This window comes from Halichoeres trimaculatus, unplaced genomic scaffold (assembly GCF_033239565.1).
Source record: "Halichoeres trimaculatus isolate MK-OKI-2021-1 unplaced genomic scaffold, fHalTri1.1 fHalTri1_scaffold_11, whole genome shotgun sequence".
Classification (NCBI taxonomy): Eukaryota; Metazoa; Chordata; class Actinopteri; order Labriformes; family Labridae; genus Halichoeres; species Halichoeres trimaculatus.
Window position 1 is genome coordinate 35,608,418 of NW_027437189.1, and position 27,064 is coordinate 35,635,481.

At 45.3% G+C, this 27,064-nt stretch overlaps 1 protein-coding gene across 1 annotated transcript; it reads right to left on the bottom strand.

Annotated features, from left to right (window-relative positions):
• Positions 1–11,257: 11,257 nt before the first annotated feature.
• On the bottom strand, positions 11,258–25,231 carry lrrc38a (leucine rich repeat containing 38a). The gene is made up of 2 exons (XM_074681908.1): positions 24,179–25,231; positions 11,258–12,758 (listed from the first exon to the last, which is right to left on the bottom strand). The coding sequence occupies exons 1-2, from the start codon at positions 24,804–24,806 to the stop codon at positions 12,511–12,513; spliced, it is 876 nt and encodes a 291-aa protein (XP_074538009.1). The 5' UTR covers positions 24,807–25,231; the 3' UTR covers positions 11,258–12,510.
• Positions 25,232–27,064: the final 1,833 nt, after the last annotated feature.

Here is a 27,064-nt window from a genome sequence, read left to right on the forward strand (position 1 = left end):
TTCTATCACTAGTGATTCATCGTTTCAGTTCAGAATCAACCAAACGTTTCGGGTTATAAACCTTTTTGACTTTCATACAATGTGAACACAATAAACACGTTCAGGCAGACACATGATGGTAAATGTTGGAAAAGCAACAGTGCTCAAATAATTTCTGTCCCTTCTCCACCGTAAGTTTCCGTAAATTTTTGACAGGAGCCGTATTTATACACGTCACGTGCCGCAAGGCATTATGGGATGTTTCTTCATCTTTCCTTTTGAAAAGGATGGTCCGGTGTTTCCCAAGCTAAAGGAGATATTAAAGGAAGCAACAACCCTCCTTTCCTTAACTTTTGGAGAATTCGAACAGCACTTATCATGGCCGACGCTTAAATGCTTCCGGGTCATTTCTTCAGTTAGGAAGGTTCCTTATCAAAAAAGGACTATTCAGATGCACCCCCTGTGTGTGCAGCAGCATGGGCCCGCCCAACTCTGTTTCTGATTGGCTTACCGTCAGCAGTTCCCCTGTGTTAACCAATCATCACTATCACTCGCTTTCTCAGCAGCAAGATTCATGTTAGTGTGAGAGCTCACTGCTCCTCGTCCATGCATTTGTAAGAGGAGGAGGAGGAACGGGGAGTGCTTCATTATAACGCGACTAACGCAACTAACGCACCTATTTAATTCAAAAGAACTATACCAGCACTACAGAATGACAAAAGTAACGCGTTACGTTAGAAGTTACAGAGAAAAGTAGTTTCGTTAGGTAATGTAACAAAAAATAATGGTTACTTCCCAACACTGGTCATGGAGGGGGGAGAGCCCCTGTCACGAGCCTGGTTCACCTCATGTCTTTGCCAACTCTGCTGTCTCCCTCCAAAACCCTACACGCCTCATTCGTTCCGCATAGGAGCAGCAACAACAGCGGATCAGGTTGCTCTGTCGTCCACCCTAAAGCTATGGACAGATGGTCTTCCTCAGCTTTTGAACAAGAGTCTGGGATCGCTGGTGTGGTCGTTTTGGGGGTTTCATTTTTGGTGCTGCACTCCCTGCTTATGCCAATCATGATGGCTCGTGATGGGCAGTAAGGTGTGTTCTTCGTGCCTCAGACTTTCCACGCAAGTGCGTGGAAGAGCAGGAAGTCCCATAATTTAAATGTTATTTGCGCCCTGGCAGTAATCCTAGATGCTCAAAAAGCCATTACCTTTCATTGTCATTTTACTTGTTAGAATTTTCAGTCATTTGTAAGAATAGAATAGAATAAAATAGAAGAGAAAATACTTTATTTATACCCTAGGAGAAATTCAGGAGTCACAGCAGCAATCAAGAAAACAAAAGTAAGAAAGTGTATAGAAAGTGCAACAAGGTCCATAAGAAAATAGATGACAACATCCCGTCCACCACTCTCCAGCCCAGCCAGTCTCCACCTCCACAGGGTCCAGGACTGAGCCTCCCCAGCAGTCTGTTCAGTCTCTGTGTCCTGGATCCTGTCTGCTCACAGCAGGTGAAGCTCCTCCAATGTGGCGCCGGCGTCCGATGTCAGCTCCATTAGCCACGTCCCTGAACAGCACAATGCCACTCTGCCCTCCGGCAGCCCCTCTGCCGCTGGGCTAGCATGGTTAGCTCGTCCATCCCACTGGAGATAGATCCCACATTTCCAACACCGAGGGATGGAAGGACAGGTCCACGTCATCACCTCCCAGCTCACACCTGAGAACCAGCACAAGTATACAAGTATGATTGGTTATGAGTATTTCTTTATACATCGGGCTAAAGGGTAATGTTAGGCTTATTCCCTATTTAGGTCTATATGATAATAAATGATAATCATAAAAACAAAAATAATGATAATAATAATTTCAATCCTAGATAGCTTTCTAGCATCTCTTGTTACAGAGAGTCTAGAATTGCTGGTGTGTTCGTTTTGGGATACCGCCAAATAAAACTGTGCAAGTTAATAAAGATTATTTTGACAAAGTGGTCCTGACTGAAATAGCCATGTGTTCAAACCTGATAAGCCACTGGTGAACGACTTTTTAAGCCTCATTGACTCTTTTAACCTGGTGGAGTCTGTGCCTGGTCCTACACATATGCATGGACACACACTGGACCTGGTTCTCTCATACAGTCTGCCCGTCACAGACTTGAGAGTGTATGATTCTGGACTTTCAGATCTTGGGCTCTAATTTCGCACAAGCCTGGAGCACACCGCACAGTGTTTATTTCGTGGGGCGCACAGCCGTGCACTGCCAATTTGCCAATTTGGTAGACTGTCTGTGCAGAGATGGGTGTGACGGCGTGCCAGGGGGAGGTGTCAGCAGATTCGTGTTGGCGCAGTGACAATTTTGTGCCAAAAACAGTGCAGAAAGTGCGCTGAATGCTCACCAGCTCCAACCTGGTCTATCCTCGGTGCAAAGCGGAGCGCACCCTCCACAGCTGTAATTTGGTGACAGGCGCACATGTGAACACATGTCATCAAAGCCTCAGAGGCAGGTTTCTAGAGCGTCAGGCACATTGTAATGCAATAAACAATCACAGCAATCACTATTTGATGTAACCGTCTGAAACAGCATATACATTTTTATCTATATTAACTGTCCCGTCACATCTGATGTCAGATTAAAGCCGTTTAATTGAAGTCAGCTGGAGCAGTGATGCAAACTAACGACTTCACATCTCTCAGCCAACCACAAACAGCCACATCATCCCAGTCTGAGTATGTTCGGCTTCTCTTATCTCATGAAATTCAAAAGAAAAAGACTGCTTGCTGAATAACGGTAAGACAATCAGATTTGTATTAAGGATTTACCTGTGATTGCCAGTATATCTCTGGATTGATCTTTATTCTGAACATGATCTGAATAGATGGAGTACATTATTGTAAGGAGGAGGAGGAGGAGGAGGAGGTACCGGGAGAGGATATATCACCAAAGGTTCTGCTATTTGGTGATGACAGACCAGGAATGCAGGGGGATCACAAGCATGATAAATCTATTTTCCCACTTGAGTGTTTAAATTTAACTGTCCCTTCATTTCACTCCAATTCATGACACAGGAACAGATTACATCTGTCCCGCGAGGTGGTCGACATGGTGACGCGCATCGTGGCCTCGGACGTGCGCCTAGATGGCCCCTGTGCTCTCCCAGTTGCTGTGAAGGTGACAGCGGCTCTGACCTTTTTCGCCACCAGTGGGATCAGTCAGACCGCTGGTCCTTGGTCTTAGTGGCCATCTGTTACGGGCGGGGGGGTCAGATGTCACATGTGCGAGGAGCCAATCTACTGCAATTGTCACTGCGCCTCGCCCGCAGTGCATTTAAAGGCTAGGAGATCATTTGATTGGTGAGGACAGCTCTCAGCAGCACTCGGAAGTGCTCCTTTGCCCCTCTCTGCGCCTTGAGTGCGACTCTCTTGGCACTACAGGAACTTGACAAAGAAGTACTTAGCTCCTGGTTTGAGTCCACTTGCTAAACTACACTGGACCCAGGCAGTCAAGGCTAAACCTGAGCCCTGGTTTAATGACAGGACTCATGTTGTCAGGAGGAAATGTCGCCAAGCTGAAAGGAGGCGGAAGAAGGACAAACTGCATGTGTCATATCAAATGATGAAAGACTGCTGGCATTAGTATCAAAACACAGTTAGCTACACATTAGCTACACTCATTTAAAGACAGAAATGGCCCACTGGAAGTGTTTCAATCAGGTTTTAAAGCCCTCCATAGAATGGAGTCAGCTTCAATAAAGCCCTGTTTCCACCAAGCGGTTCAGTTTGGTTCGTCTTGCCATGGCACACATTTAACGGAGTTTCCACTGACTGATCCAAGGACAGATCCTAAGTAACCGAGATGAGCTGTCCCACTTTTTGTCACCCTTCCGTAGGGTGCCAGACTAAACCGATACAATCTCGGAAGGTGGAGCTACAACACTGCTGAGTGAATAATATTTGTCACTAAACAAGTATTTTAAATCAACTAAAATTGTGAAATGGAGGGGATAAATATCTAAGCGCTATCTCAGTACTTTTACTTTGATTGAAAATAACATTAATCAATATTAAATATTGTTTACCATCTCAACCCATTAAATACTCATATCTTCATGAAAAGAATCCCTTGCTTCACTCGCCACATCTCCTCCTCGGCTGACACCGACAGCATGGCTGCTACTGACAGCAGTGTCTAGCTCCAGCCGTTGCTGAGAATCCCCACTTGGTGTCACCGTGAAAAAGGTTGATACCTTTGGAAGTTTTGATAAAAACTGTTTGTTTTCTTCTCCTCTTCTCCGCTCCACTGGGATAACTCTGCTTCATTTTTCTCACTCCTTACCCACTCTCTCAGAACCGCGCTAAGAGTTTGTTTTGCTGCCATCTTCCTGAATCAAGCCTGCGCGTGCACAGTAACATGGAATAGTCTATTGCGCGAGAAGGGGGGGGGGGGGTTATGATAGTGATAGATCAACCATTTTTATTTATTTTTGAGCATGCAAACTAAGACTAAAACAATAGTAATTGCTTCAAAGAAAAACAGCTTTCAGTTTACCAGTTATCAGCTTTCTTGAGACATATGGGGGCGCCTGGAAATCTTGGGGCCCAAGGCAATTGCCTGTGTTTGCCTAATGGTAAGTCCGCCCATGTCCTTCTCTCAGATGGAGGCATGTGAAGAGGTTTTCGGTCTGATTAATGATAGTTCTGTCTTTTTCAAGAGGATTAACAGACACCAGATTAATACTGTACATACTCTGTAAAGCCACAGGTCATATGTCTAATCCTTATCTTGTCCTGCCAAATACTCAATGTACAACATCTGCAACAAGTGTTAAGTTTTAATGACAGTCAACTAAGCAGTGGACAGTGAACAGTACGAAGGGGACAGTGAGCAGTGCACAAAAAGCAGCGAGCAGTAAGCAGTGAACAGTGATAAGTGAATAGAACACAGGGGACAGTGAGCCATACAGAGGGGACAGTGAGCAGTACACGAGGACCGTGTGAAGTGAGCATTGAGCAGTAGGCAGTGAGCAGTAAACACCAACAGTAAACAGGAAGGGCTCTAATTTCGTGGCGCAGCGCAGTGAGCGCAAGCCTGGTGCACCCTGCGCAGTGCTAATTTCATGCGGCGCACCACCCTGCGCTGCCAATTTGACAAGACCGTCTGTGCAGAGATGGGTGTGACTGCACGCCAGGGGGAGTTGACGGTGCACCAGGGGGAGGTGTCAGCAGATTCATGTGGGCGCAGTGACAATTTAGTGCCAAAAAAGTGCACTGAAAGCTCGCCAGCTCCAACCTGGTCTATTCTCGGCGCAAAGCGGAGCGCACCCTCCACCCTCAAAGAAAAGAGGGAGAGAAAAGACGAAGAAAAAGAGACAAAATAAATGTTTGTCACTCAGGATTTACCCGTGATTTCCCATATTTCTCTGTTTTAGTCTTTATTTTTAACCTGATCTAAAAAGATGGAGTACATTATTGTAAGGAGGATGAGGGGGAGACACCGGGAGAGTATACAGTATATCACCAAAGGTTCTGCTATTTGGCGATGACAAACCAGGAGTGCAGGTGGATCAAAAGTATTCTGAATGGATAAGCCAGCTGTGTAACTGTCTCTTCATTTTTACTCATATTAATGATAAAGGAACAGATCAAATCTGTCCCGGGAGCTGGCCCACACGGTGACGCGCTTCATTTCCTCCCATGTGCCCTGCTATCCATTCTCTTGCTGCAGGAACAGCAGCTCTGACCGTCTCCACCAAAGATATATATAAAGGCCTTTATATATATCTATGGTCTCCGCTACCAGCACTGTTTCCGCGGTGCTGGGGATCACTCAGACCAATCAGACGCTGCCCCTCGGCCGCAGGGCATTAAAAGGTGAGGAGAGGCGCTCATTTGATTGGTGAAAACAGCGCTCGGCTGTGTTAAACCCACTCACGGCTTTTCTCCTCCCTCTCTACCATTTGCGCGGAGGGAGGCGTGGACGCACAGCTCTGTGCTCCTCTGCGCCTTGACTGCAGGAAACTTGCAAAGTGCGCCGGTCACGCCCTGTCCGCACGGCAAAGGCGCGGGGCAGGTGCGCCTGTGCCTGCGCCTGGTCTACGAAGTTAGAGCCTGAAGTAGTGAATTGTAAACAATGGGCAGTAAACAGTGGACAGGGGGCAGTAAGATATGAACATTGGACAGTGAATAGTTGATAGTAACAGTAAACAGCAAGCAACAGACAGTGGGCAGTGAACGGTCAACAGTAGACAGTAGACAGTGAACCACCAACAGTAAGCAGTGAACAGAACACATGGAACAGAGGACAGTGCAAAGTGAAGAGTTACCAGTCAACAGTAAACAGTGAACATGGGACAGTGCATTGTGAACAGTGGGCAGTGGGCAGTGACAGGGAGCAGTAAACAGAGGATAGTGGCAGTCAGCAGTAAACTGTTAACAGTGGACAGTGAACGGGAGGCAGTCAACAAAAATAGTATGCAGTCAACAAGAAGCAGCGGACATTTAACAGCAAGCAGTGAACAGTGAACAGAGAACAGAAAGCAGGGAACAGTGCACAGTGAACAGTGGGCAGTCAACAAAAACAATTAACAATAAGCAGTGGACAGTAAGCAGTGAGCAGTGGACGTGGAAAAAAAATAGTGAGCAGTGAAAAATAAGCAGTGAACTTTGGACAATGCACAGTGAACAGTGAGCACTGTTCCCAGTGATGGACTTGGTTTAGTACCTCCTAAACAATGGTCTTCCTTGAGCCTGATAGTGTGCATGTGTCTCTGTCAGCTCCCAGTGTTCAAGTTCAAAGAGTGACCCTGTAAACTGGAGACCTTCAGCTGAACATGTCAGTGGAGAAACAGCTGTTCAAACACATAAGAACTCCTGGGGAAGTCATCCTAGTTTAGGTTGAAGTATGTGCCAAAATCTCCTCATCAGATCAGGACTTAATGATGATCTAAAGCTGCTTGAGAAGGATACATCCCACTCAAGTCATCAGTTAACAGGGTCGCTCTTTAAACCAGAACACTGGTCGATATCTACCGTAGTATCTTTTCGGCTGTGAGATTCCCAATCTCTACTTTTCCTCTGCTGTTGTCACAGCTGCTCTGCAAAACCTGTTAAACTGTCAACCCCACCAACACTTGGGCATCGTCCTGCAGGCTCTGCAGGGGGTTTGAGATATTATTTCATCACTTCTCCATTCCTGCTTGTTCGAATTAAACCGTGAGGAGTGATGAGGTTGGAACAAAGATGCTGCACTGAAAATTTCAAATGATACTTCAAGGAGCAGATTTATCAGACAGAAAAAATAGACCCAAAAAATCCACATTTCAAAGCAAAATAACTTTATTACATAATTTTTGTTCTGCTGCGTCACCCACACCTCTTGTTCCAAAGTCCTGACAATCCTGGTTCATCCTTAGTAAGCATAACACATGAAGCCCTTTCAAATGGAGATTACAAACCCAGTTGGCAGCCCAGTAATTGCGCACTCGGACACAGAGAGGCCGGGTGTCTCTGCCTGCCTTGCATTCATCGATCAGCACCGATACTTCAGCGTACCACTGCTGTTCATTCCCTGCTTGTTTTAGGAGAAGCATTTTCTGACAGCCTTTCAAGAGAAAAGACCATACATATTTGCATTGAGAGAAAGCAACACAGAGGTGAGACTGGGCGCTCAAATCAGGTTAAAAACACAGCAAAGTCCACAACAAGAAACTGAGACTGCAAAAATAGTCCTTTGGTGAACAGAGAAATTAATACACCAACAGAAATACATACTCTGATGAGTCAGCTGGTGACAAATACACAGACTTTGGACTTTCCGATGCGTCAAATTGGAACAAAACATTATCATTTCAAAGAAAAAAAACATAATAAATATTAACACCCATGCAGATATTTCAGAAATGAGATAATAATACTGACTGACACTGACACCCTCCACTGTTTGATTTTACACTTTGGAGCAAATGAATTCCACCCATCTGATAAACAACTCAGAAGACTCAACACAACTTGAAGTTAGGGGTGGACTGGTGTACAGTGGACCAGACTTTTCATGATACCAACAACTGATCACTGGAAAAATGCACAAAATAAAAAGTGATAAAAAATTTCCTGTCAAAATTGGTTGTTTACAAACTCCTGCACTTTTGAAGCAGCTTCTCAAATGTTTAAACAAAACTGAAACTTTCGATCATATGGAGGAGTTTACCAGTTACAGTTTCCATTACGGTACAAAGTCCTCTGATGTTTAGCCAATCAGATTGTATTGTGGGTGGGACTTCATGTTAGACAGCAGAGCCAGAGGAAAGACCTGATCTGCCATCACTAAAACAAACCCTAATACAGATAAACTGATAAATAAAAATGACAGGTCAAAAATAACTGTCTTCACCAAAAACAAATCAGAGCACTCCTCCATATAACCTCCATGGAAATTACTCAGATTATCTGAAGATACATGAAGCTTGTGACAGCTTGAGTTTTTACCATTTAATGAGACCTTAGAGTAACTCTGCACTTCACCTGATGACCTCATAAGGTCATAAGCTGAGAGGGAAATGTCTGTTTCTTTCTGAAGACAACATAAAGTGGGTTTGTATAATCTGAAGGCACTTCAGGATCTGGCTGTTGGCTATGATGGCAGTTTCTTTGCTACAGTTGATGGTGTATCTACACCCAGTGGAAGAAACTCACCCGTCTATTAGTTCATACTGAAGCTGTGTTTGTAGCATCAGTTCATTATGCATACTCTAAGTGAAACCATTTGATTCCATCTAACCAGAAAACTAACATGGATGAGAACTCAAAATCTGTACTTTTGGGATCTATGTGGCTCAAATAAGAGAATTCATTATATGGCTTGATGTTTGAGACACACAGCTCTGTACTTTATCAACAATCTGGCTCTTAGTTTGCTGGTTTGGGCTAGCACCTAGCTCGAAATAAAGGTCTGGGTCTGTAATCACAAAGCTTTTTATGTGTCGTTTCCACTGACTAAAATCGGGACAGGTACCCTTCTGTTGGGGTGCCGGAAATACTGGTCTGAGCCCAGAAGGTGGAGCTACAGTTGTTCTGATTGTTGCGGACTATTATGTTGTGCTTGTGCTGCTCAATCTGCTGTATCTGCTGACTGTCTTTAACAAAATGAGCATCTGTTGCTCCACTTCTGCTCTTAGCATTCACCAATGCACCAGATGACCCAACTGTACTTCAGTGGAGATCTACCAAAAGTTGCTCCTGGACAAGACAGTTATAGCACCACCTACAGGCCTTGTCAGTCCCTCAGCGTTTCAGTGTGAATGCAGATTTTTTTCAGTGCGTTTTAGTGTTTTCAGATGAAATGTTTTTGTGTGAACAGGGCCTGAGCTTCAGAGTGATTCAGGAAGAATCTGAGAGCAGCTCTGAGCAAGGACGGGACAGAAACTGTGATCTCAGTGAGGAGGTGTGGTTGACCCCAATGGTAGGTATGGCACAGTCTCCTAAAAGCAGTGATTGGTTAGCACAAAGAGGGAAGAAAAAAGAAAAAAAGCTCTGTGCTCCAAGTACTAATCTGGAGTAACAGGTCGTATAACTTAGACTGTTTTCAGTGATGGGGACATTAGTTTTATACCATGATGATAAAACTCAGCTAAATTAAATGAATCATGACTCATCTTCAAAATGTTGAACGCCAATTATATTGATTAGTTTATTGTGTTTACTATCCATGCTGCTCATGTTACTACTTCGTGTATTTGATTTTAATGGTGGTCGCAGACTCAGCTGTCAGCACTTCCTGTGATTGCTAGTGTCCTTTTAAAAAATGGTTTGATTTTTCGGAACGACCAAAACAACGAACCAGACGGATCAAAAGAGAACCAGAAAGCCCAACTGGACACAGAGCAGAGCCCGCTGTTGGACCAGCTCCTGGAGGAGAATCAAGGAGGATTCAGGGGAAAACTGGATGCTGGGATCATGGCTCAAGAGGAGGGAGACTTAGGAGCTCATTGCCTAACAAATCACTGTGTCCTTCCCTGAAGAGACACGTGTGGGAAGCCCTGGTACAAGCAAGTCCCAAGAGATCAACGTCCACTTTCAGGCTTCTTAAAATACTCCTCTTAACAGTTTTGTGAATAAATCTCATCTTATAGAGGGAAAATTCTTGGAAAAATCTTAGAAACTGAGGAGTTCTATGATTTTCCTAAGAATGACATTACTGAGAGCTAGTCTTAACCTCAGGGTGCTCTGTGAATACGGGTCCTGCAGTGTAAGATTTGGGGGTTAAGTTGAGTTCTTGGCATAAAAAAAAGAGTATAATACGGTTTGTGTTCATTAAGAATGAGCCCTTTGTATACATCAGGTCAGTCTGAATCATCACATTGTAAAATGTCCCAGAATGGACAGTGCAAACATTGGCTAATGCAACCAATGCAGTGTCACCTAAATGCTCAGAAGAGAGAGGAAAGATGGTTAGTTGGTGCTGTCTTTAACCTTTGGCAGAGGTTTTTATTCTCTGGCTGTGACTGAAAACTTCTACATTTTCTGCTTCAGTCCTCACACTGCAAGCCATTTTCACAAAGACATGTTCCCACTTTGGTGAGAGGGAAGTTGATTGGCTTAGATACACCTTCACCTCATCCAACAACTTTGGGTCTAAGTGGAACCAGCCAACACACCCAGATAAAGCTAGTTTCCTCCCCACTTTCTATTGAGGCTAGATACTGGGTCACCCGGATGGGTCAATAGTGAGCCTCTGACCTGGTGCACTTGGGTCTGTTGTGTGGGAAGCTATCCGGTATCCATTTTACCAGGCTCTTTTCAGGCTCTACCCAGGTGAGCCTGAAAACCAGCCCACTTTTAGGTTCAACCTAACCCAGATAAGCTCCCCCCTCTGCCCTACTTGGACTTGCTAGCTGGGTGCTGTGAGCCAGAACACCCAGTATCAGTGTTGGACTGTACTAATGCTCTTATGTCTGAAATGGAGCAAATCCCTACAGCTAGATTCCAAAATAATAATCCCCTTTGTCAGATATAGTATTTTAATCTGTCCACGCGGCTTCAGGCACTCTGAGAGCCTTTGACAGGACACAGGAACGTGTTGTTTGTGGACAGGAGAAGTCTACAGGTACTGAATTACATAAACTCTCTGTAGAAGTTTTCCTGCAGGTGAAAGCCACATCAGGTCCATTTCAGGTGGTCAAAACAGCCCTTGCTCAGATTAGCTGACTGTCCTCTATAGGTTACTGTTGAACTAACCCCCCCCCCCAGAACAAACAGAGACAGACTGTTGGGAGCTGGACACTAATGTCATCAAAGGTACAGTTTGCTGAATGATGAGGGAAGCTTCAAATGATCCCCTGCTACCATTGGCTGTACTGGGTTCATTTAATTGCTTTGAATGCTGCAGTGGAAAACAGCAGGTCTCTGATTCCCCTCCGCTCAGTAGTCATGACTCCAGAAGTCAAATCTGAGGAGATCCACCAACATCTGAGCACGAGCAATGCGATGAACCATCAATCATCAAATGCATTCTCCAATAGTAATCTGCAAGTGATCACATCTCACTCCAGCCGTGTGCAAAGTCACTCCATTCACTTTGTTTGCAAAAAGCCACAATGAGAGTAAAAAAAATGTTTGCTGCAGAATGACTGTATGGATGTTCAGAAAACCTGTTTGCAAACCTGTTTAGTCCTACAAACGACCAAGAGGCTGTTGAGCAAGGCACTTTACCACCAGCAGTACAGTAGGACCCTCTGGGGTCTGTCATAGTCTAACCTGTGAAAATGTAGAGAACCCAACACTTGACTCAAACTGTATTCTTGTAAAAGTATTGGGGGAATGTATAACTTGTCAGTCAATCACTGGTCTTCTCTTTTGTTGACGAGGAATTTCATCATCAAACAGCTTGTAGTAGAATTTTATCTTTATACCCTTAGACAACCTCTGTAAGGTTTTCTGTTGGCCAACTATTAGCTTTTTTACAACTTCACTGATTCATTATTGGTGTTTCACGTCATGGCAGGACTTTTTGATTGTCTAATATGACACAGTGAGATCTGAGAACACCCAGTGCTTTCATCATGGTTATGTTATTCTCATATGTTCAGGCCTGGGATTGTCTCTAGAGGACAAATCTTCCACTTAATGACTGTGGGTCTACTTCCCACAAAGACTGGGGTCTTAAAATTCCAACATCAATGATTGGTTTCCCTTATTCCAACATTACTTTGTCCTTTTCTCTCCATCTCAAATCCATCTACAGATCTCAGGGCTGATGAAAGTGACTGTATACATTACAATAAATGGTGTAATTGCTACAGCTCCCCGGTTGCTTACAGTCCCGACGTCCCACAGGCAAGCATTTCTACTCTGAGCAGTGTACAGTTATAGAAGTTGCTACATTCAGTAAAACCAAAACCTGTTCACAGTGATTCAGGCCCATACAAAGTTTCCCGAACCAGCCTTGAGACCTCCTGGGACTCATGTTACTGAGCCCTCTTGGATACAAACAGAACTTTTTGTATGCCACTCAAGCTTTAATGTAATCCATGTGCACTCCTTGGCCTCCTTCAGTCATTCCCTTCTTCCTCATCTCCTTTGCTGCCCTTGCTGAGGCGCTGGAAGCAGTGGACCGTGGAAGCCAGGAAGAAGCTGGCCATGATGGCTGCTACAGAGACAGAGATGCCAGAGAAGATGACGATGAGGTAGTCAGTGAGAGTGAGGGTGCCGCGGCACTCCCTGAAACTTTCTTCAGAGAGTAAACTGAGCGGGACCTGACGTCCATCCAGAGGCAGGGAGCACTCGATCCCCTCCATACCTGCAGGAGAGAGAAGCAGCTGGTGAAGCAACATACTGACATCAAGGTAGATTCCTCTTCTTTTTTCTTTTTTCTTTTTAAAGAGAAGACCTTTGATACACATGACAGCCATCTCTTCCTCCACTGATGCAACTTCACACATTCTGGTGCAATTTTTCCACAATATTTCCCCTACCAATTACCTATTAAATGTCTGTTGTTTTTAGAAATTAAATTAAGAGTAAATCTGGTTATTCATTCCATTTTATTATCAATTCTCACAGTTTCACAGTAAACATAATGTTGCTGTATTGTGCCTTTGCAACAGAACTTTGATTTACAAACTGTATACTGAGGCACTGGGCATTAGAAGATTTTGGAAATGCTAAACTTTCCAATGAGCCATGTGATATCAATCTCAACTACCTGTCTTGTGGATATTAGACTAGGAGTGATGTGAGAAAGGCTTGGGATGACGTGGATATCAGACTGGGGATGATGTGGATGAGACTAGGAGTTATGTGGATCAGACTGGGAGTTATTTGGATCAGACTGGGAGTAATGTGGATCAGACTGGGAGTGATGTGGTAATCAGACTTGGATTGATTTGTATCAGCTTTGGGGTGATGTGGATCAGACAGCACCAACTAACCATCTTGCTGAGTCATGTTATCAGCACATCAAATGCATAGGTAGTATAGCAGCCTAATAATGATGAAGGCTACATTAGAAATGGGCCTCTTCCCTAAAACATGACTGAGCAGTTTGACAGTTCAGAAACTGTCTGATGTGTGTTCAGACCTGGAGCCTTTTTTTTTTTTTTTAATGGACGGTGTCAGGGAGAGGAATTAAGTCACAAGGAAGAAAAATTGAGTTAAAAGACCTTAAGTATGTTTACAACTACAAATGAACTTCTTTCTGTCAATTCTTGTTTTTATCATTTTACAATTCCAACCCTCATCTTCTATCTTGACTTATTTAATCCAGTTTTCATTAGTTTAGTTTTTCCTAATTTTGGTTTACTTTTGAAACTGACGGTCCATTAGAGCCTACAACAAATCACAGTGAGACATGAGAATTTTAACCATTTGATTCTTAATGATTTTTTCTTTTTCCTTTGGTTCTAAATGAACTGAAAAGCATTAACAGGAAAACTGTCAAAGCGCCTTCCCAGCCTGGTTCACACACAGTCTAGACGTGGAGGGTTGACTATCTCCTATTTAGTTTTAGATTTAGATTTAGATTTATTGGTCCCCAGAGGGGAAATTCATTTCTACTGACTGAACATTACAGACTAACAACAACAACAACAACAAACATTGCACCTCAAACAGACAACACCAGACATTACAACAACAACAAACATTGAGCTGCGGACAGGTCAGCGGGGCCTGTTGTTCAAGGCAGCTATGGCTGAGGGGATCAGGCTTTTCCCCAGGCGAGCCCTTCTGAACTTGATAGTTCTGTACCTGCGCCCTGAGGGTAGTGGGATAATGTATTGGTTCAGTGGGTGGGTGATATCCTGTACTATGGTGTTTGCTAACCGAGTGATGGACCTGTTATTTAATTCTGTGAGGTTGGGAATGGGTAGACCAATGATTTTCGCTGCTGTTTTTGTTATGCCTGTGAGTTTGGCCCGGTTGGTGACAGAGAGCATGGTGTAGATCAGGTGGAGCAGTACAGGAGGATGGGCTGGATGATACTTTGATAGAGTAACAGCAGCTCTCAGTCAGCTCTCTGACTGAGAGCTGAGAGGGACAGCTGTGTGAAGACTGGGCTGCCCGAGAGTGCTTAGAGGCACGTCAGAGTCTCCCAAAGTCTACAGTAATGCCAGAAAAATGTTTTTGTTTTTTTTTGTGAGGGGGATGTAACACCCCCAATTGTATCGTGGCAGTGCCCATGCTTCCATTGCTTCAGTAGGCTTTAATGACCTTAGCATCCGATTAACGCCGTGTCTGAGTGACGTCTCATCCTCCCTCGGAGGTAGAAACAGGAAACAGAGGCAGAATGGCTGGTGGCACAGCAGCAAACCAATATGATGCTCTCACAGAGTTAAATGTGCCAGAACAAAGACTGTGAGGGCGGATGTTTGTGCCGGGTTGAACTGTGACTCAGCTGTGGAGTTTTAACATAAACAAAATTATTAGAAGACTTCAGTTCTTGCAGGAGCCCCCTGTGGATATTAACTCTGTTAAAGTTCCCAGATGTAAAAGAATTTAACAGTTTCACAAAACTGTGCGTTCGTTATCCTTCAGAAGGTTTCAGTGATAACAGATTAAAGCCTGGACACATACCTCACTTCAGAGTGAGTTTTTATCCACAGCTCTGAGTGTTTGAGTAGCTGCAGCGTTATAAACGGATGACGGATCAAATCCTGCATTCAGGTCCAAGAAACAAGCTCAGCTCATACAGGCAGACCCTAATTTCTTGTTCATTTACTTCAGGGCAAAGACTAATCTACATCACCTCCACTCTGAAACACATAACTCCAAGTCTGATCCACATCACTACAAGTCTGATCCACATCGATCCCCAGTCTGATATCCACGTCATTCCCAGGCCTTTCTCACATCGCTCCTAGTCTGATATCCACATCACTCCCAGTCTTATCCCCATCACTCCCAGTCTGATCCCCATCACCCCCAGTCTGATATCCACATCACTACCAGTGTGAGATCTACATCACCCACAGTCGAAAACACATCACTACAAATCTTATCCCTATCATTCCCAGTCCAATATCCACATCACTCCCAGTCTGATATCCACATCACTTCTGGTGTGTAACACATCACTCCCTGTCTGATCCAGATCGCTCCCTGTCTGATACATATATCTCCTAGTCTGTTCCACATCAATCCCAGTCTGATCAACATCCCTCCCAGTCTGATCCACATCACCCCAGTCTGATTTCCACATCACTCCCAGTCTGTAACACATCATTCCCTGTCTGATCCCCATCACTTCCAGTCTGATATCTACATCACCCCAAGTCTGATCCTTGTCACCCCATGTCTGATACAAATCATTTCCAGTCTGTGACATATCACTCCTAGTCTGATCCACATTACTCCCAGTCTGATACACATCCTCCCCTGTGTGAGATGCACATCATCCCCAGGCCTGTATCCACATCGCTCCTTGTCTTATATTCACAACACCCCCAGTCTGAAATCCACATCACAGCCAGTCTGATCCCCATCACTCCAAGTCTGATCTCTATCACTCCCAGTCTGATACCCATCACCCCCAGTTTAATCCCCATTCTCCTAATCTGATCCCCATCACCACCGTCTGATCCACATCACTCCCAGCCTGTTACACAACATTCCCAGTCTAATCCCCATCACTACCAGTCTGATCCACATCACTCCCATTTTGAAATCCACATCATCCCCAGTCTGTTACACACCACTCTCAGTCTGATCCCCATCACTTTCAGTCTGATCCACATCACCACAAGTCTGAAACAAATCAATCCCAGTCTGATATCCACATCATCCCCAGTCTGATCCCCATTACTCCCAGTATGATTCACATCACTACCAGTCTAATATCCACATCACCCCCAGTCTGCTCTCCATCACTCCCAGTCTGGTACACATCAACGCCAGTTTGATCCCCATTACTCCCAAGTCTGAACCACATCACTCCCAGTCTGATACGCATAACCCCTAGTCTGTTCCCTATCACTCCCAGTCTGATACACATCACCCCCAGTCTGTTCCCTATCACTCCCAGTCTGTCACACATCACTGCCAGTTTGATCCCCATCACTCCCAGTCTGAACCACATCACTCACAGTCTGACACACATGACCCCCAGTCTGTTCCCTATCACTCACTGTCTCATACACATCACCCCCAGTCTGATTTTCATCACTTCCAGTCTGATTTTCATCCTGACTTAAAGTCTCTTCTTTGTGCTTAGACTGACAATTCCAGTCTGGTCCAAACTGGGTGTTACAGTGGTAGATGTTCCTCTCCCTTAGAGCTCTCTCTCTCTCTCTCTCTCTCCTACACACACACACACACACACACACACACACACACACATACACACACACACACACACACACACACACACACACACACACACACACACACACACACACACACACACACACACACACACACACACACACACACACACACACACACACACACACAGGGACTCTCTCTCACACACAGCAGTGTATTGCTCTAGATGACACACTCCTGGAGTTGAGGTGTCATTTCAGTGTCAGGATCATTGATCATCCAGCAGGACGACTCTGACAGCTGCACATGGGCATGAAGACACGCACACGCCTCTGTGCTGTATGAGGGACTGCACATGCCTGAGGAGGACACATGTACATGGGACATATGGGAAACATGAGTTCACCTGACCTGATGTTGTTCTGTATTTGTTAGGCTCATTGAACCTTGTTATTAGACTTCATCAGCTCTGAAACTGGACAGAATGAATGTTTCTGTGCCTCCAGCTGCAGACAGCAGCTCCTCTGTGTCATCATACAGTTCATTACAGTTGCTAGGCGCCACCCTGTTGGTTGTGGCTGCCTGTTGCAGCAGCTCTGTCTTCTTTGTCCATTTTTTTGTAATTTGTTCATCTTTGTATTTGGAGTGGATCATTACTTTGTATGGCTCATTTGTTGGTCATGGACACCAAACTGGTTTTGTCTTCAGTGATATTTTTACTATTTATGCTCCTGTGTTTGTCTGGGGATCCTACAAGTAACCATGGCTACATTGTTTACATTTCAAATTAGCTGTTAGCAGCCTGTAGCATGTCAATGCTAACTAATGCAAGGCCTGATGTCTTCCCACAAGGTGAGGAGAAGGAGATGAGGACGACGTGCTGGTTCTCAGGTGTGAGCTAAAAAGTGACGACATGGACCTGTCCTTCCATCCATTGTTATTGGTAACGTAAGATCTATCTCCAATAAGATGGACAAGCTAGCCGTGCCAATCCAGCAACAGAGGGAATACCAGAAGGCAGAGTAGAGTATTCACAGACATGGCTAACGGAGCTAACACAGGACACCAACGCTACTTTGAAAAAGCTTCACCTGCTGTGGGCAGACAGGATCCAGGAGACAGAGACTGAACAGACTGCTGGGGAGGCTCAGTCCTGGACCCTGTGGAGGTGGAGACTGGCTGACTGGACAATGATGGACAAGCTGTCAGCATCTGTTTTCTTATGGACCTTTCTGCACTTTCTATACACTTTCTTAGTTTGGTTTTCTTGATTGCTGCTGTGACTCCTCCTGAATTCCCCCTCAGGGGTAAAAAAAAAAAAAAAAAAAGTATTTTCTATTCTATTCTATTCTATTCTATTCTATTCTATTCTATTCTACTCTATTCTATTCTATTCTATTCTATTCTCCTGGAAGAGCAGGCCTTATCACTGCACACGGTGACTGAGGGAGAGGTTTTAAAATTAATTACACTAACTTACAAATCTCATCTCTAGATGTAAAGCTCTGGCTGTCAGCTCTGTTTCTTGTATTACTTTGCACTTGACATTTCCAGAAGCCTTTTGGCAAAAGTTGCTGCTTGGCTTTCTTTGACCTCTGAGCCTGCATGCTACTTTTCCATTTTTTCCTGCATCCTGTATGTACTCTGTTACCTCTAAAGCTCCTGTTTTGAAGTTTTTAAGCGGGTATGAAATAAACTTTATCATGACATGATGGGAATGTGAACACTCCCAACAGATAGGTTTTAGACCAATCGGACTGAACAAAAGATCTGACTTCATCATGAAAGACCAACATGTTTTCCTTTGTCTTCATTTTTATTTTATCTGAGGGGATCAGCAGAGCAGAGGGAGCTATTCTTTGGTTGGCTTCTCAGAGGAGCTTTAAGTTCTCAGTAAGTTATCCCACACAACAAAATACACATACACATGCAAAAACAAAAACAACTGCACAAGTCTGAGATACATGATGTTTGTTTCACATCTATGCTCCAATGTAGGATCAAACAATACAGCATGGTATACACTGTAGTGTGTTTGCTACCTGGATCATCGAAACATGCTGAAAATATGGATATTTATGTTAAAGGGGACATATCATGCTTGTTTCTCCTTTTCATGTCAGTCTAGGATGCCTGTAAAGCATTTCTGCCCTCAGTACAAGTCATTTAGTTCCTTCATTTCCCCACAATAGCGTTCTCAATATCCTCAGTTTAGGCCATTCTGAAGATCTCGTTGAAACGCTCCGTTTGGAGAATGACCTCCAGTAACCTCGCAACGTCACAGCCCTTTGTGCTCTGATTGGTCAGTTCTATCAGAGGGGCGGAGGGGGTAGAGCCAGGGGGCGGTTTTTGCAGCATGGCAGTATTTACAAAATCGCCATATTGGATGGGGCAGAACAAGTGACTTTGCTGTTTGCCAAAACTTCACCGTAAGGCATTGATAGCACTAATAAAATGGCAGAGTGTGGCAGTTCCTCACTATGTTATTACCGCAGCATTATTGTGGTCCAGGTTCACAGTACATGTCAGAACAAGCATGCAAATATCACAGTCTCACAAGTATTAAGACGTCTGCTAAAACTACAGTGTATAAACTGCTAATTCACTATGTAAAGCTGAGCTGCTCAGCAGAGCAGAGTCCCTGCATCCAGCTCTCAGTCAGTCGGCTCTTGGTGGGTGTATCCCTCGGTGGCGGTTGTGTGACTAACTGACATCACAGAGGAGGAGCTGCTTTATCAGATTACTCCAATAAAAAGAAAGGATCCTTGTGTCGTCACGGAGGTCGAAATCTCGCGGCCAAATGGCAATGACCTATTTTCAGAGGCATTAAATCTTGTTCTAGGATATCAGAAAAAATACAATATCTAATTTTTTGAAAATTCTGGGGGTGTAAGGTCTTGTTTTCAACTTTATTATATTATTTGTAAGTATTAAATCAGGGATCAGCATGATATGTCCCCTTTAAAAACAGAACTCTGCTTAACCCAGTCAGCAGGCATCAGATCTGCCACAGAAGACGCTCTGTCTCTGTTGAATATGTTCCTGCTGTTATTAACAACAGCCTGTGTAGGTTTTACTGTTCAGCTCACAGAGCAGCCAGGCTCACTGAGCTCAACATCCACTCTGCAGGCTGAGAGCACCATGACCATTTAAACCCCAGGAATAAACATGATCACCCCCTGATGTGAATTTACTCTCCTCTATGTAAGACTACATTACAGCACCCTGCTAATGCTTTACCACCAGAGGAGAGACAGAGAGCGCTGCTTTCTGCGTGCTAACACCTTGTGCAGAGACCCTCCAACATTTCATCCTGACTCCTCTGAAGCTCTGCTGTTGCCAGGAGTCACCACACATCATTGTCAAGCATCTGTGTGTGTGTGTGTGTGTGTGTGTGTGTGTGTGTGTGTGTGTGTGTGTGTGTGTGTGTGTGTGTGTGTGTGTGTGTGTGTGTGTGTGTGTGTGTTTGTGAGTCACTGTACGACCAGAAGGGGTTTTCCACATGAAAAGGGACTTGGTGACCTCATTGCTTGGTGATATTCCAGTCACGTGGAGCTACAACAGGCAGCCAGACTCACACATGCTCACACTGACAGGCAGGAGAGGAGCAGACAGGCGCGCGCACACACACACACACACACACACACACACACACACACACACACACACACACACACACACACACACACACACACACACACACACAAAGGGACTCTCTCTCACACACATACGCACACACACACTGGGACATGATGTGAAAACATCTACATAATGAAAGATGCAATCAGTGAAAATGTGCATCATCCTGTGAGAAGACAGGGACACGCAGAGACACACCCACAAGGACAGGAGAGCTCCCAGCTGCTGATTCATATGAACCCCATGTACACACCAACACAAAACACAGACCTGAGAGCTTAGAGCACACACAGAGCAGCTGGACACATGCAGAACCAGAGAGCAATGAAATACGAAAATGTGCATTCAGGGGAGCAAACATGCACATTATGCACACATGTTCTCACACATGTTCAGAGACTGATAATCTGACCCCTTTGTGGGGGGATTCTGGCTCGTCTCCATCAGGGACTTCTTTCTGAAGTCAAAGGCCCAGGCTGTGTTCCACATACCACATCTCTGAACATGACCATGAAACAGCTCCAGAACTACTGCATGCTCCAAAAGGACCTGGACTTCAGAGTCCCTTTTCTGCTACATGCAAGCCAAGAATCCCACCCAAAGTCAGCTGCTGCTTCCTCATCTCTCTTCATCCTCAGTAGATCATAATGCTTCACTAAGCTAACCCTGACCCTGACTCTAACCCTCCATGACTCTCTGTCTCTGTTGTTCCATTTGCTTCCTCCCAGGTTCATCTTTGAGCTCATGTGTCCCCCTTTGGACCTCCCTGGTTGTCTTTTGTCCAGCAGTGGCACTTATGATCTGATCCAGGTCTGTTTGGCTCCAGTCTGGCCCATCTTCAGAGTTTTCATTAGATTTTCTCAAACAAGCTTTGGCTGTTTGATTTCTTGTTGCTGAAGGTTTGATTTTTGTGTTGGATTTCAAAGATGCTTCAGGTGTTTCCACACTTCTTTTGCCTTCCTCGCTGAAACATGACAGTCTCAAAAACTACTACAGGCCAAACTTTTAGCACCAGGGACCCAGTCCACCTGAGCTGTTACTCTCAGTATTTCATGGGTAGATCATAGCTGATGAGATACTGAGATTTGTTGCTAAGCTCCATAATGTTGCCCTAACGTTAGCTAGAGCTAGCTCAAACATAAACCCTGCATGCTGCGCGAAGCCTCCTGCAAAAGGTTGGGTGAGCTTAGATAGCAGAGAGCAAGGACTACCAAAGACCAGCTGCTGAGCTACTTTTGCTGTCCGCAATTAGACGTTAAGTCCTCATATGGTCACTGATTGGTTAAAAAATCCATCTCCACTTTAAAAGAATTGTTCTGCAAACTAAGTATCAATGGTTTCCCCTAGGCATAGTTGTAAGTAATGGCTCCCTAAATGATCAATGGAAAAACATTTATTATGTCATCTAAATATGACACCTGTCCCATCCTCATGTCTCATCCTGCTGTCTCATCCTACTGTCCCATTCTGCAGTCTCTTCCTACTGTCCTATTCTGCTGTGTTTTTCTGCTGGTTCATCCTGCTGTCTCATCCTAGTGTCCCATTCTGTTGTCCCATCCATCCATCTCATCCTGCTGTACCATCTGGCTGTCTTTTTCTGCTGTCCTATCCTGCTGTCTCATCAAGTTGTCCTATCCTGCTGTCTCATCCTACCTCGTCATCCTGCTGTCTCATCAAGTTGTCCTATCCTGCTGTCTCATTCCGCTGTCTCATCCTGCCGTCTCATTCTGCTGTCTCTTTCAGCTGTCTCTTTCAGCTGTCTTTTCCTGCTGTCTTATCCTGCTGTCTTATTCCCCTGTCTCATCCTGCCGTCTCATTCTGCTGTCTCATTCTGCTGTCTCATTCTGCTGTCTCATTCTGCTGTCTTATCAAGCTGTCTCATCCTGCTGTCCCATCCTGCTGTCTCTTTCTGCTGTCTCTTTCTGCTGTCTTATCCTGCTGTCTCATTCTGCTGTCTCATTCTGCTGTCTCATTCTGCTGTCTTATCAAGCTGTCTCATCCTGCTGTCCCATCCTGCTGTCTCTTTCTGCTGTCTCTTTCTGCTGTCTTATCCTGCTGTCTTATCCTGCTGTCTTATTCCCCTGTCTCTTCCTGCCGTCTCATTCTGCTGTCTCATTCTGCTGTCTCATTCTGCTGTCTCATTCTGCTGTCTTATCAAGCTGTTCCATCCTGCTGTTCCATCCTGCTGTCTCTTTCTGCTGTCTCTTTCTGCCGTCTCTTCCAACTGTCTTTTCCTGCAGTCTTTTGCAATTTGGTTCAGTGTCTTGCTCAAAGACACTTGGGCATGTTGATTGAGAGCCTGTGCTCTGGCACTGAGCCACAGCTGCTGGTCCTCAGAGGGGGGAACATGAGCGGGCTGAGATCTGGAGTAAGCTGATGGTCTCTGCAGTCTGTGAGCCAGTATCAGTGTGTTTCTGTGAGGAGGGGTTAAACTGTCCTCCTGTGTGACACCTCTCTATGTTCAGCAGTCAACAATGTGCAGTTTTTCTGCAGCTGTGAAGCTATTTCCAGTAGGGTTTGCAATCCTACTAGATGTGCAGTAGTTATGCTCAGTGTGTGAAAACTTTGATAGCTGTGAGACCGTTGGTCACACTAGTGTGAAGGATACAGCTCCATTTCAGATGACAGACAAAAACAAGGAGAGGGACTGTGAGGAGAATCATTTCGATGTGGATCACAGTGCCGCTTTTTGGCTAGAGTCTCACACACACTGTCATGAAGATGTCAATCAAAACGTGTTTGTTTTGGAAATAAATGGAGATAAGATCTTCTTATTGATTCTACTTTTCTTTGTTCAATACAACTTTTCACCAGATACAATGCCATGGGGTAAGGTATTTATCAGTTAGGTAGAGCTACACTTTGAAACGTGACAACAAGCTAACTTTGTCAGTTTGTACTGTAGTTTAGTATCTGGCTATATTTAGCTCTCCTCACAGCCCGGTGCTCTGAGACGTGTCTGTAACGTGTAACGTTAGTGAATCCTGGTTCTGTCCTACCAGAGATCATCTACCAACTCCAACCTCACCAAGCAGAGCTAACGTAACCTGGCTCTTTATTTTATTGATAGACTCTCAAGTTTGAACAGACCACTGCAGAATAACTGCTGACTGTGGGTTGGAGTCAACATTAGCACAAACTGATTAACCTGGTTTTTAGTATTTAGCTTGTGTTTTAACTTTTAGCCTGTGTTTTAGCTTTTGGCCTGTGTTCGAGCCTCTAGTCTGTCTTTTGGTCTTTAGCTCTTGTTTTAGCCTTTAACTCGTGCCCTATCACTCTCCTTGTTAGGTTTTCTTTTACCCTTTTTCTGAAAGTTAGGCTCTAGAAATAATTTATATTGCTGCTGATAATCTCACTTTAAAGTGTGGACTAGAATCAAGCATATATCTAGAAGGGAGACTTATTCAGGATCATTTGGAAACTCCTCACAGGGACTTTAAAAAAGGGGTTTGATACACCAGATTTCACCAGAGTTCGTTTGTGTTAAAGGAGGTGGAGTTCTAGTTGATTTAGTCTGTTTACTGAGTGAATCTGCTGCACTCTGCATTTGGAAATCATCTGTGTGTGTGTGTGTGTGTGTGTGTGTGTGTGTGTGTGTGTGTGTGTGTGTGTGTGTGTGTGTGTGTGTGTGTGTGTGTGTGTGTGTGTGTGTGTGTTTGCCTCAGCATACAAAGATGGAGACCAGCTCCAGTCACATGTTGTTTTGCTGTAAATTCAGCTTCTGGCTGAAGTGTTGAGATTAAAACTCACTTTGGGAATGATTCTCTGCTCTAGCGTTGGACATGGGCTGCATGTCGGAGCTCTAAGCCGCTTATATCTTACCCTTTGGGAGCTTGTGACGGTTCTCTGTCAGCCACACAAAGAGTTTGGCAAACTCGCAGTTACAGAGCCAGGGGTTCCCCTCCAGACGCAGCAGGCGCAGGGAAGGCAGTGACTCCAGGACGCTGACGTCTAGCTCTGTGAGACCATTCCTCTCCAGCTCCAGCTCCCTCAAGGAGGTCAGTCCTGTGAAGGCGTCCCTGTCCACCATGGTCAGGTAGGGGTTGTTCCCCAGACGCAGTTTGATCAGACTCCTGGACTCCCCAAACGTCCCAGAGGGGATTTCTGTCAGATTGTTGCTCCCAAGGTCCAGGAAGACCAACCTGGAAGACGTGGTCAGGGTCCCTGGTTCCAGCTGGGACAGGGTGTTATTCCTCAGGTCCAGGTAGACCAGATCACTGTAGAGGACCAGGAAGTCTGAGGGGATCCAGGGAATCCAGTTGTTGGGGAGCAGGAGGCGGCGGACATCCAAAGGGATGGAGTCCGGGACTCTGGTTAGACCTTTGCCAGTGCAATCCACGGTGTGGTGATCCGGACACAAACAGCTGGACGGGCAGTTGTTGGCTCGAGTCAGCAGAGTGGAGGAGATCAAGGCGAGGAGAGGCTGCAGCCAGTTAATGCATGGTAACATTGTCGAGGGGGTCTCAGCAGGGGGTGAGAGGGGAGGACGAGGAGAGATGAGAGGACGGGTTCAGACCTGAGGAAGGGAAGGGGAAGGAGAGGTCAGGCGATGGGGGTTCAGAGTGGATCAGGCATCCTCTCGCGCTCCCCGCACCTCAAAACCAGAACGACCTGAAGAGACATGGTGTCGCCAGGGAGCGTCGGTGTATCCAGCATATCGTGAAAGAAGCCGTCTGGATGAAAAAACAGCCTGCTGGCTTTGAGGGGAGAGTGGGGAGGAGCAAGAGAGACGGAGCGCTTGCAGAGAGCGAGGAGGGAAGGAAGCAGGGGGGATGTGAAGGGGGAGAGGATTAACACAGAGGTAAAGAGAAACAAACGAGCCAGAGGCGAGGGGGCGGGGTCTATGGGGTAAGCTAGTGGACATGTGTTAGCGTGGCTGAGTGTGTGCGTGCGTGTGTGTGAGAGAGAGAGAGAGAGAGGGGCAGGGAGAGCCCTCCATGCTTCATTACTCAGCTGCTGAGGTAACCACAGCTCCCGTCATCACTGGGATCAGTGGAGCAGAGCCGCGCTGAGAAATCCTGTGTGAGGGGTCTGCAGGAGCAGCTCCTCCATCACGCAGACACAGAGCAGACACAGAGGATGCCATCCACATCTCTGACTCACATGTGACGCCGAGAAGTACGCAGAGCAGCGTCACACGTCGTCCCCTGGAATCACTGTTGTTTACTCCTCTCCTCCACGCCTCCTCTCTTCCTTTTTCACCTCATCACTCTGCAGGGAACAGACAGAGGAGCCTCTGCACGACAACAGCTCAGATACCCAGTCTGTGTGTGTCACCGTCAACACTCCAAGGCAAGGTCCAGCAACAGGACTGCCAGACCTCCTCACATCCTCAGTTTCATTAGAATGTTTGAAAAGTATTTTCACATACTTTATTTGACATCAGTCTGAAAAACTTGACACACAGTGGTCAGAGAGATGAAAACATGAGCTGAAACTGGATGTCTGATGGTGCTGTTCTTTCACCTAAAGTGTTGCTTCACCCTAGGTTGTTCCTGTAAAGATGGGAGTGCTCAGGATGTTGGATCTGGAGGGAGTGAGGGTTTGGGAGGTGATACACTCTAACAGCTGGAAGGAGGATGTCTGTGGTTTAACAACCATTAAAGGGAACATATCATGGTGATGCCTGATTTAATACTTACATATAAAATAATAAATTTGAAAACAAGACCTTTCACCCCCTGAATTTTCAAAAAAATTAGATATTGTATTTTTTCTGATATCCTAGAACGAGATTTGAAGCCTCCGAAAATAGGTCACTGACATTTTGCCGCGAGATTTCGACCTCCGTGACGACACGAGGATCCTTTCTTTTGATTGGAGTAATCTGATAAAGCAGCTCCTCCTCTGTGATGTCAGTTAGTCACACAACCGCCACCGAGGGATACACCCACCAAGAGCCGACTGACTGAGAGCTGGATGCAGGGACTCTGCTCTGCTGAGCAGCTCGGCTTTACATAGTGAATTAGCAGTTTAAACACTGTAGTTTTAGCAGACGTCGTAATACTTGTGAGACTGTGATATTTGCATGCTTGTTCTGACATGCACTGTGAACCTGGACCACAATAATGCTGCAGTAATAACATAGTGAGGAACTGACGGTAGAGGTGATCTTTAGACTACACTTTCAGCATGATGGACAAAACAGACAGAGAAAAGTGAAGGAGCAGGATGGAGCCCTGTTATAGAAATAGTTTATTGGTGAAGTCTGCCTATATTTCCACGTATAAACTCTACATGTTACAGTACCGCTTTGACTCACCACACTGAAGCGTCCTGAGATGATCTGTATCCAGGTGGATTTTCTTCCTCCTGAGCTGCAGAACCGTCCAGTCTGACTCGGGGTCCAATACAAAAGGACGTATCCTACACTCTGCCATTTTATTAGTGCTATCAATGCCTTACGGTGAAGTTTTGGCAAACAGCAAACTCGCTCGGTCTGCTCCATCCAGTATGGCGGTTTTGTAAATACTGCCATGCTGCAAAAACCGCCCCCTGGCTCTACCCCCTCCACCCCTCTGATAGAACTGACCAATCAGAGCACAAAGGGCTGTGACGTTGCGAGGTTACTGGAGGTCATTCTGGAAACGGAGCGTTTCAACAAGATCTTCAGAATGGCCTAAAATGAGGATATTGAGAACACTATTGTGGGGCAATGAAGGAACTGAATGACATGTACTGAGGGCAGAAATGCTTTACAGGCATCCT